General features: G+C 34.8%; 1 protein-coding gene across 1 annotated transcript; it reads left to right on the top strand.

Moving 5' to 3' along the window:
* The first annotated feature begins 5,943 nt into the window (after positions 1–5,943).
* Positions 5,944–10,629, top strand: LOC147495946 (CBL-interacting serine/threonine-protein kinase 1-like). The gene is given in 14 exon segments (XM_086564730.1): positions 5,944–6,304; positions 6,396–6,458; positions 7,872–7,943; positions 8,202–8,309; positions 8,629–8,709; positions 8,820–8,873; positions 8,974–9,099; positions 9,203–9,353; positions 9,356–9,414; positions 9,521–9,625; positions 9,828–9,944; positions 10,066–10,128; positions 10,263–10,337; positions 10,442–10,629. Coding segments are annotated over 14 exon segments (1,320 nt in total). The 5' UTR covers positions 5,944–6,127; the 3' UTR covers positions 10,511–10,629.
* Positions 10,630–12,153: the final 1,524 nt, after the last annotated feature.

Here is a 12,153-nt window from a genome sequence, read left to right as displayed (position 1 = left end):
GTGCATAATAGACATAGTGGAAGACCGCTCTTTGGTAGCAACTACGTTGTTCAGAGCAGGCCCCAAACCATTCATCCACTTAGGTGACAAGCAAGCGTGTTACTAAGCACGGGGATACAAATTGTAATAAATCGAATCGAATTTTAATGTGTTGGAATCACATTATTAATTTTCTTTTATTTTTATCTCTTTTAATTTATTTTATTGGCACTGAATAGATAATTTTATTAACCACCACAAAATATATAAGATAGTACAATGAGATGGGAGATACATCTTCCATCCAATAGCTACAAGCATCCAATAGATACAAGCAAACACAAAGCCCCAAAAAGCGAGATAATGAGATGCAGTATTAAAAAAAAGGAGGATATATACAAAAACAACCGTAGAGAAAGACTGCTAGTATGAGGATCAGAGGCTGTCATGAACCAAGATATTATTCGTCCACGACAAGTCATAGAAGTTCACAGAAACAAGCAATCAGAGGCGGAATAATACGGTTCCAATCCCAACAACAAGGCGGGAATCTAACCTACATGGCTTAGCGCCTTAGCCTTCCCTATTCCAAGGAGAGGATTAGTAGCACTCGTCATGGAACTGGCTATATTGCTGCACAGGCGAAGCACGTACAAGGCAACAAGCCCAGTTACAGGGCGCCCCAAGCCAATTATCTCACTTTAATACCCCACTCGTGTTACAAAGCCAGCGTTACCAGCCAATCAACATACTTTCGGGGATCAATAAACATTTAACAGAAGCAATCGAATGTGACACGCGATGTTGATAACATATTTATTGCTATACTGTATTTTACCCAATATATCCATTATCCACGACTGTACCATTTACACATGGTCCTAGATTACTAACAGGATAACACCAGCTACCTCGATTGTTCATAATTGATTATACTATAGCCAAGAACAAAAATATAAATTACACGATTATGGCTTCTTAGACAACCTATACTATACCGAAAACATAGTTGAGTTGGAAAAACGAGGAAATATAAAGAGGGATGTTTTTTATTGTGGTCACAACCTTCAGGATCCAAAGTTCGGACCTTGCTTTTGATCTTGATGCACCCCCTCATATTCAATGTGGTGGCAGACCCCCTCGACTTAGGAAGTATCCCTCATTCCTACTGGCTTTCTCTACAGAGGCCCACTTACTGAGAGTGCTGGCCGGGCACTTGACTCCCTAACTAGAAGTTGCGCACGCACACCGTATTCCGTTGCCGTTGGGCAACGTCAGAGCAGACTCCAACTATTCATCCACCTAAATTCCCCCACCTGGGTCAGAAGCCCACGTTACATTGCTTGGCAATACAGTGTTGCTAAATCACAAATATGAACTAGAGTCGTATATAAGTGCTTGGTGTTGGACTAAAGTGTGCAGTGGCAGAAATGGAGTTGCTAGCTGTTGGTTTAGGCCTTAGAGGTAATGCGTTAGCATGGTTAAAAATCTCGTTCTTGATCTCTTGGTGGAGGTGGCGATGAGTAAAAACTAACAAGTAACAACAGCATCATTGCGATCTCTGATTTTCACTTCGGCTTTTGACGAGAAAAACTTCGGTCCTGGCTGACCGAACTCGCTCCTAAGCGCTTCACACCACAAGATTTTCATAGATTCATTCATTCATTACACAACAAAATAAAATCTAATTAAAATACAAATTTTCTTTATTATCTAACTCACAATAACAACCAATGGTTGTATATATTAGTTGTGTAGTAAATCTAGGAAAATCTTGTGGTGTGCCAAAGTTTTTCTCGGTTTTGACTATAAGCCTATGAGCAGTCTCGGACTCTCGGTTCAGCCACGACCAGTTTTCTTGGGCCTGATATTGAGGCCCACTATTTCATATCTGCATTTGTGTACCAAACTACCAAAGAACCTAATTTCTTTTCCTAATTGCTTCCTTGATTCTCAGTTCTCACCCTTGCAAGTTGCAACCTCGCAAGACTTCTCATATTGCTTTCCCAATCAATGTTCAGCGATTTAACTTTAGTTAGATCTTGTTTTTTCCCCAAATTTAAGTTAAGTTGTGGAATAGGAAACGTAAATAAGAGCATCTTTAGGTGAGATACTATCCTAACATCAAACACCAAATTTCTAATAATTTGGTATTTTTTCATCTTCAGGAGAAACACATGTTGATGAAAACACCAAACCAAACACAAAATCGGCCAAAATTTGATTTCAGCTTTGGTGTTGTATCAAATCTCTCTCGCGGTTAAAATCGCGCGGTTTTTTTAATACCGCATGGGCTTGGGCTAGAGTGTGGGCTTCAATCACGCAGTTTTGCGAAAACCGCGTAAGATATTTGGAAAGAGAAAAAAGAAGAAAGTTGATATGCGACACATTGCGTAGTTTCTGGAAAATCGCGTAGGCTTGGGCTTTTAAGATGGGCTTTAGTGGCGCGGTTTTTAGAAAGCCGCGTGGGCCATATGGCGCGGTTTATCCAAAATCGCGTTATTTGATGTCGAATATTTGATGTTTCTTCTAAAGTTGGTTAGTATTTTTTTGGTTTGGTGTTTGGTTTGGTTAAAAAAATTGGTATTTTTTTTATTTCTCTCCTAAAAATGCTCTAAAAGCATTATGAATAAAATCTCAACACCTCATTTTAAACGTGTTTGTGTTTGTGTCTAGTTTTATTCTGAACTTGTACGAATCACGTAAATGACCACATTTAATTATCAATTGTGCCATGGGAAAGCACATGAGCCCTCGTTCCACACTCACCCATTAGGGCCATTACATTCGCTTTGTTAAAAGCCACATATCGTGTACGAAATACACATAAAGGTTATCTACTTTCAATTAATTGTTATCTACTTTCAATTAATTGAGTGGAGTTGGTCATCTACTTCCAATTAATTGAGTGGAATTAGTGCTGGCCCAGAGGTGAGGCAAAGCTAACTAAGCAGTTGTTTTGGGGCACCAAACCAAAACAAAAAATAGGAACCATATTATTATGGGCACAAAATAGTAAACTTTCTAATACAGAATTCAGTTCGTAGCCACTTATTTAGGACAAAAAAAAAACTAACCATATTTAAAAAAAAAAAAAAAAACACCCGATTTCAATTAATTTTTTAATTCCCAAGAATCTAATTTCTTATCAAACTCTTTGGCAATACTTATTTCACTCGTTACAAACAATTAAAACAAAAAACACTAAAGCAATTCGCAATTAAGAAATCCAAACTTTTATCTATATCTAAATAAACAAATAAAACTCTTCTGTCAAATAATTAACAAAATCACGCCATTGCTTTCTCTTTGATTATATTGAATAACACAAATTTTAAAAAAAAACTAATAACATTAATGCATATAGAGCCATATTCTATTGTCTTGTTTTAGGCCACCAAAATGTCAGGAAGTAGAGTGTCATCTTTCAATTAATTGAGTTAATTGAGTGAAATGCTCTTTATGTCTTGTATTTATGACCATTAGTTGCTAGGGACCTTGAAATAGATATTGAAAGTTAAATTTTGCATATTCAATTCGATAACGATTTATATATATCAATTGCCATATAATAAAGATCCCAATAGGATAGACTAATTGGCTATTGGAACTAGGGGTGGGAATTTGGCCCTAACGATTCTAACCCGGCCCTGACCGACCCGACCCTAAGCCTTATAAAGCCCTCACAACTAAAGCCCTCCATGAGTTTAGAGGACCGACCTTAAAGACCTTAAGGCCTTCTAGGCTACAGGGAAATTTGGGGCTAAAGTTTAAAATATAGGCCCGACCCTAATTCACCCTAACAAAGCCACAGTTATAGTTTAGCATTCACATTTTATAAATACAGCGTCTGTAATTGTCGATTCTTGTTAAATATTTTAAATTAAAATAACATTGTCGTTTGTAATTTATCACTTACACCCCCAAGAGATGCTTAGAATAACTTGTCTTATATAACAAAAATTTGTCAACCTATCTAGCGTGTGAAGAACAATGAGAACTAGTCCCAATAAAAAATAAGACTTGATTCCTTTGATCATCAAATCAAAGTCTAGAACTTATTATTCTTAATTTATTTTCACTTACTTTTATAAATTATATTTTTATTCACATCCAAGCCAAATCTAGAACTAAATGTTTTAGTCCATACCATTAAAGCGAAAATCTGAGGCTCATTCGTTTATGTAAAACAAAAAACAACCTTTGTCGAAAAATGGCATTTGTAAAGCGAAAAAAAAAATAGACTTAAAACCAAAAACCCTAAAAAAGCTTTTAAAGAGGGCTTAGGGTAGGGTTAGGGCTTAAGATTTAGACTTGTGACCCGCCCGACCGATTCTATGACTGACTTTAGGGTAGGGCCGACTCGACTTTTAATATCTAAAGGGCTTTTAAATGTTTTAGGGCGGACTGCTTTAGCCCACCCCCACCCCCCTAATTGGAACTAATCGGTCGAAGAGCGATATACGATTAATCGGTGATTATATATATATATATATATATATATTTATTTATTTATTTATTTTTGACACTTTCAAAATATATAATAATATAATCATACAAAATATTTCTAAATAGTTATCCGAGATGTAACAAAAAATATCAAATTTTCATAATCATATCTAATCAACTCAATTTTAAAATACTACAGATATGCCAAACATAACAATTATATTAAATATTTAAAAAAATAAAGAGAGAGAGAGAAGAGATAATATATATTAGAGAGATAATACAATAATTTGTATATTTAACATTCGTTAAGAGAAGAAAATAAGTAAACTCAATTTTGTGTGTTTATTAGGTTATAGTATTATTGGTTTAAAATCCAATTTATTAATTTTACGTATTTTTTTGGATAGGAAACTGATATTTTCATAAAAAAAAATCGATTTAGTGAGAAATCGGTTATCTCGACCGATTAATCGGTCAATTCAGTGATTCAATCGGTTCAGTAAAAAAAGTTTAAAAATCAATAAAAACTAGTCGGATTACAAAAAATACGTAATTAATTGGCAATTAATCGGCGGATATAACCGATATTGATAGCATAGTGGATAGACTCGTGGTAATAAACCATAAATATACTCGTGGTAATAAACCATAAGGGAGATGATGTGGCTTTGTTTATCAATCTATCGGAAATGCGTACATGATGTTGACAATTTCCAAAGAGTTTAGCGAACCAAGCAAAGATGCCAATGTCAAATCTTCAAAATAATTAGCGTAAGTGATACTTGATAGGGAACATTGGTAAAATTAATAAACAAATTGTGCTTAATGAAACAAAAATGTATTTTATTTTATTGAAACAAAAATGTATATTCCTAGTTCTTCTTTTGTCTGCACGACTGCACATACAATATTTTATTGTTTTGTTCTATTTGCTTCATTAGAATATTTGATAATTGTCTGTTTGTAATTTGTATTTCTTAGACTTTTTATTTCCTTTCACTTTAGTCTACTAGCCATAACTGCCGAGTACTCTATTTTCTAAATCCGTCTCTTGTCTTAGTTCGCAATCTTTGAACTTTCAACATGACCCTTCTAACTCAATTATTTGTTTATCAAAACAAATACCCACCACGTTTTTCCCCATCTGTCTGTCAAGAGTTCAACCCTCATTTCACCTCTTTTATTGTGCGTGTGTAATTCGACCCCGCCTGATCAGAATCTAGCTTTACCTAGGCATAAATATAGAAAGAATCATGTCGTACCTATTTAACTAACATAACATAAGATGTGCCGTAAAGTAACATGCCACAATAATAACGTCTGCAAAATGCCAAAAAACAAAATTTTAACTTTCAGGCCATATATGTTGGATTGGATCATTGACGAATCATAACAACAGCCAAGTGGATCTTTTTAATTTTTTTTACGTTCCTTATTGGTGTCTTTCGTGTAGGCAACGTAGTTCGTTTTCATTCATATATATATACAGTTAAAAAGAGAGAAATATAGGACACAAGTAAATTGTGGTAGATTAACAAGTGCAAGCAAGTTGTGGATCAAATATATTTCTTTCACTTTCATCATTGATTCATGTCATTTCAAGTCATACACATTCAATCACCTCAACTACTTCCATAGTTTTGTTATATAGAGGAGCGAGAGAGAGAGAAAAACCAAGAGAAGGGGTGAGGTTTTGATGGTGCAAAAAGTGGTGGAGAAGGGAATGCAACTAGGGAAGTATGAACTTGGAAGGATACTAGGTGAAGGCAATTTTGGAAAAGTAAGATACGCAAAAAACATCGAAACTGATCAAGGCTTTGCTATTAAGATTCTGGACAAGAAACGTATTCTTGATCTTAACATCTCTGATCAGGTACATACTCTTAGCAGTTGGCACATTCTTTAGCTATTTTATGATTGAGGTTTACTTTTTTAGAATTTTTGTTATTTTATGCTTATTGCAGATTAAAAGAGAGATTGGAACCTTAAAACTATTGAAACATCCCAATGTGGTGAGATTATATGAAGTAAGTTCTTCACAAACATTATTTTCTGTTGGTAGTTGCTTAGATTTTGTTCTTAAATTTGGCATTTTTTGGGTGGCGGCCTGCAGAACTCGGCCATTACTGACAAACTTCATGACATCTCTTTGATCATAAGAAGTATAAACCTTTAATTATGTGGGCTAAAATATATTGAGGGAGTTGTTACATACGACTTAGATGATCAAATACATAAGTGGAGGAAGTTAGGTATAGAGAAAGACAGAGACCAACCATTTATTGTTTTCATTAGTGATTTCTGTTACTTTTCATTCATGATCAAAACAGGCAAAACAAGTTAGGCTATTTTTGTGATGTGGAGCCGTTCAGGATCCATTATTTGTGCAAATTGGCAGTAATGACAAGTAACTTGTTGGGTTAACTTGTTTGCACCTGAATAAAATTCTCATAAGAAATTGTTTGATATATCTCAAAATTCTTATGACACTGGTATATTTATAAATACCAAAGCAATACAATTTTATCAACAATTTCTTTTCAAATTACCATGAATTTGCAAAAATACACATGTATTAAAGGCGACCTGGTTAATTAGGTTTGGAGTTCAGGACAAATCTAATTTTTGCGTATACCAACAAAGAAGTTGGTTTTTGCAAATAGTAGGATATGATAAGGGTCTTGTGTGGTTCTTAAGCTTTAAGTCACATGCTTCCTCTGGACAAAAGCTATTTCTCAATTGTACTACTCTTTGATTAAGCAACAATTCACAGGTCTCATGTCTGCATATGAGGGTAGCTTTTGGTGGACCAAAATTTGGAAATTATTAGGAGTTCCTAACCGTCAATCAAGCAAAAATGTGATGGGCGTCAATAATATACAAGAATCGACGAAGGGATTTCTTCTCTTTAGAATATGATTGCCTACTAGTTTAATACTGTATGTGGTAGTCCATTATGGAAGTCATGGGCAAGGCCACAAGTTGATACATGCATCAAAAAAATTCTGGAATGCTACATGACCTGTTGGTGCAGAGTTTAATCACTTTTCAGACAGACTGAGACAGCCCCAAATGGATGATTACTAGAGCATTGCCAAAATTCTACCCCTTGTAAAAAATATGCTTCTTTCGATTACGCCAATGTGTGGCACAATGAGCTGTTGGATGCAGGACTAATTTGGATCTCAGTGAAATACACTACAAGGTTGTGCTTGCAAATTTTTCGTGGCTTGTGTCCAAGCTGTGGTTGTGCCACATACTGGCCCTTTGAGGACAGTCGAGGAAATCCTTGCGAGCAAACAAATATAAATAAAAAATAGAAAGGTTATGTTGTCTTGAAGGTTGAAGCAGTAGAGTTTGAAGTTTTACTCCTAGTTTGAGATTTTGATCTCTTTTACTAATATCATTGACCATTGTATTTGTGTAATGCTCATTTGCAGGTTCTGGCAAGCAAAACCAAGATTTACATGGTACTTGAATATGTAACTGGTGGTGAATTATTTGACAGAATTGTAAGCAACTTCTGTTACATTCATAGTTGATCATGAATCAGTTTGTTACTCTAATAATCATCTTTAGTTTTAGTTTCCCTCCAATTGTTTTGTGTTTGAAATCTCATTTTCTCCAAATTAGGACCATCATTAGTTTTTAAATATCAAAGAAGATACATAAAAAACTTTTTTGTAGTTGGTGCATTCAAATTCATCTAGTGCGGATGTCAGCTCGTGCAATTACAGTAAAGATTTGACATATATGAACTACTCATACAGGCATTAAAGGGGAGACTTACAGAAGCCAATGGTAGAAAGCTCTTCCACCAATTAATCGACGCTGTTAGCTACTGTCATGAAAAAGGTGTCTACCATAGAGATCTCAAGGTAAATTTCTTCATCTTTCACACATCATTGAAAATGTTTAGATCCAAATGAATTATCAGAATATAACATGTGGATTGGCTATTAACCCATTTTCTTTTGATTCTGCATATAAATTTATAAACAACATATTCCCTTGAGGCTGCCTCCTGCGTTCCTTATATTTATTATTTTGCATCAGGATGCTCTGTTTACTACAATGACTTATTTAGTGATTATGTTTTCTTAATTTGCAACCAGAATGAAATGTCCTTGAGACAATCAGGATGCAATGTTTTGTACATGGAGTTTTTTATACTGAATTTGTTTTCTAAATTTGCAGCCAGAAAATGTTCTGATTGATGCCGATGGGAATATAAAGATATCCGATTTTGGCCTTAGCGCTCTACCTCAACACTTCAAGGTAAATTGTGTTTATAATCAAGCTTCCATGTTATACTTGAAATTTTATTCATACAGGTATCTCAACTCAACCAGTTACTGATTTTCAGTTCATGTGTACCTAAAATTCAGGATGATGGGTTACTACATACAACTTGTGGAAGCCCCAATTATGTTGCTCCTGAGGTTCCATACCAGTCTTTTTTCATTTCCTTAGTTTGTGCCCATACTTATTTGAATGTGGCTTTGTTGCAGTTTATTAAAGTCTGATTCTCTAAATGTGCAGATTCTTGCCAATAGAGGGTACCATGGTTCCACATCTGATCTCTGGTCGTGTGGAGTTATTTTGTATGTGGTTCTAACTGGTTATCTACCATTTGACGATCGGAATCTTGCAGTTCTTTACCAAAAGGTAGTTAAGATAAAAAGGAAACTCTTTTGATCATTATTATACACAAACACCACCCTTAAGGCCAGGAGTAGTACTTATGATTTTTATCTTATGTTTGAACTAGATATTCAAAGGAGATGTGAAGATTCCCAAATGGCTTTCTCAGTGTGCCCAAAACATGATAAAGAGAATACTTGATCCCAATCCAAAAACTCGGATAACGGTAGCTGAGATCAGAGAGCATGATTGGTTCAAGCCAGACTACACTCCAGTTAATCCGAAGATGAAGATGTGGGCATTTACATTGACGATAAAGCTTTTTCAATACAGGATATGGTATGGACTTTATACAAAATATTTAGTGGTCATTTGTTTTGTTCATTCTTCAGTGCTATAGTATGACTATGTTTATAACTGAAAGGAACCAATTTCTTTTCTGAAGCCAACAGATACTGAAAAGCAGCCAGGTTTACCTACCTTAATCAATGCCTTTGAGCTAATTGGAATGTCTTCATGCCTTGATCTTTCAGGATTCTTTGAGAAAGAGGTAGGAGCTTTAACTCCTAATTTTCTCTCGAAATATATATCGGACTCTTTTTAGGTAGCTTGTGAAGACTCATAATATGTTTTTAGGTGTGTCTATTTTTAAGAACTTCTCCACAAGCTCTTTTCTGTCATACAAATCATCCAATAGTCAATATTTTGGCTTTTGGAGAATATGCATTTTCTCAATGTTTATGTGTTTGCAGGATGTTTCTGAAAGAAAAATTAGATTTACCTCTAATTACTCACCAAAGAATTTACTTGAGAAGATTGAGGATATAGTCATAGAGATGGGATTTCGAGTAAGACAACAAAACGGAAAGGTCAGTAAACACACACATTAACATTTTTAAATGCACATACAGACTTGCATCTTGGTCCTGCAACTTAGTTGAAGATGTTTAAATATGATGATTTATTAATTTTTTTAGGGTCTACTTGCAGCTTAGGGTAATGCAAGAGCATATGGGTCAGAAGAGTCTAGGCAGCCTTTCAGTTGCAGCAGAGGTCAACAATCTTCTCTGAATATTCACCCTACTTCTTGTCGAAATTCTTTCTAAAAATTTACTTAATCATGCACCTGGAAATCTGGATCAACTAAAACTTATCTATGTTATATACTTATATCAAAACTCTTGCAGGTTTTCGAGCTAAGTCCATCTCTGTATGTTGTGGAACTAAGAAAATCATATGGGGATTCGTTACTGTATAGAAAGGTAATTCAAAAGTGGTGTTCTTAAATTACTACTTGCAAATTTTGAATATGACAATGTTTGATACTAACATCTTAATGCATATTGATGTTTGGTGGTTGATGCAGTTGTGTACAAAGTTGTCAAATGATTTAGGTGTAAGCCCAAGTCAACAGCTTCTTGCCGCGCAAATATGAAAGGATAGCTTAGTTGCTCAGAAAAATGTGTAGTTAATAAGAAATGTAGCCTATATATTATTTTTTTAATAGAGGAGATTCGATAATTAAGAACATCAATATATTTTTTATTTCTCATATATCCAGATCAGATTCAGATCGTATCCGATAGTAGGGAAAACAGGTTCACAGTACAGAAATATATCGGAAAATAGTCCTTACGGGATAGGGAAATAAGTAGGACAAAATCATTTTCGCTCGTAACTTCGTAGTACGCATAATCTGGAAGCACTGTTTGAACATCAATTTTAGCACCAAAAGCCAAAAGGACTCATGCACCAAGCAGTCTATAACCCTGTATATTGCCATCGATTCGAGTTATAATAAAAAATTAAAAACCAGTGTTCGGTCTAGGCAGTGCTCAACAGAACTCGCCTAGGCCCAAATTGTTTAAAAAATCGGTGGACTAATTAGGCAAGTTTGGGCGACCGACTAATCGGGATCTAGACGGTATAGTCAAGTTTAGTTTTTTTTTTTTTTTTTTGATTAAATGTCAAAAATTAAATACCAGTGTAGGCTTAAGATTTAAATGAATTTAAAAGAGTGAAATCCAATATAAGTTATATGCCACTATAATAAAGAGTATGTTTTTATATGAAATCGATCTTCTTCAACTATTACCTATTTTTTGTAATAAGTATCTTTGTTTGTATTTATTTTTTGAGTTATGGTAAATGATTTTATTCATTTCTTATAATATATGTGTGTATTACTATATATATTATAAAATATATTATGGAAAAAAAACCCGCTGGCGTTTGTTAGAATATTGATAAAAACAAACAATGAGTAAGAGTATTCCCAATGCAAGCCACTCTTATTCACCTCCACGTCAGCTCTATTTTCTCTCTTTTCCACCGTTTTGGTGAAAAGCAAGGTGAGGCTGCCCAATACAAAGGTGACTATTATTCTTGGACGGGATGTTTGATTCCGTCTGAATGTAAAAATAAAAAAAACGCGCCGGACGGAATGAAACATCCCGTCTAAAGTTAAAAAAAAATCGAAAAAACACACGAGACGGAATGAAAGTTCGAAAAAAAAAAAAAACGAAAAAATTTAAAAAAACACGCAAGATGGAATAAAACATCCCGTCTGAAGTTCCTAACTCAGCTACTATTTCGGTTGAAAGTTTCACTCTCGTTTTGACTTAGGAAAATAGTCACCTTGATATTCATCTTTGCATTGAGCAAATGTTTTTGACCATTTGGAGGTGAATATTGTCACATCCCCTTGATATCCATCTGTCATAAGAGCATTCCCAATGCAAGTCAATATTTTCCCTCTCTTATCACCTATACGTAAGCAGTATTTCCCCCTCTTATCACCGTTTTGGTAAAAAGCAAGGTGAAGCTGCCCAATGCAAAGGTGAAAAATAATCTCGGACGGGATGTTAGATTCCGTCTGAAGGTTTTTTGATCGAGACGGAATGAAAAATCCCGTCTGGTATTTTGTCTGAAGTTAAAAAAAAAAAAACCGAAAATACACGCGAAACGGAATGAAACATTCCGTCCGGAAAAAAAAAACGATTTTTTTTTTAAAAAACACACGAGACAGAATCCAATATCCCGTCCAAAGTTCACAAGTCAACCACTATCTCGGTTGAA

The sequence above is a fragment of the Coptis chinensis genome, chromosome 6 (assembly GCF_015680905.1).
Source record: "Coptis chinensis isolate HL-2020 chromosome 6, ASM1568090v1, whole genome shotgun sequence".
Taxonomy (NCBI): domain Eukaryota; kingdom Viridiplantae; phylum Streptophyta; class Magnoliopsida; order Ranunculales; family Ranunculaceae; genus Coptis; species Coptis chinensis.
The sequence above is the reverse complement of the archived record's forward strand: the minus strand, read 5'-3'. Positions and strand labels throughout refer to the sequence as shown.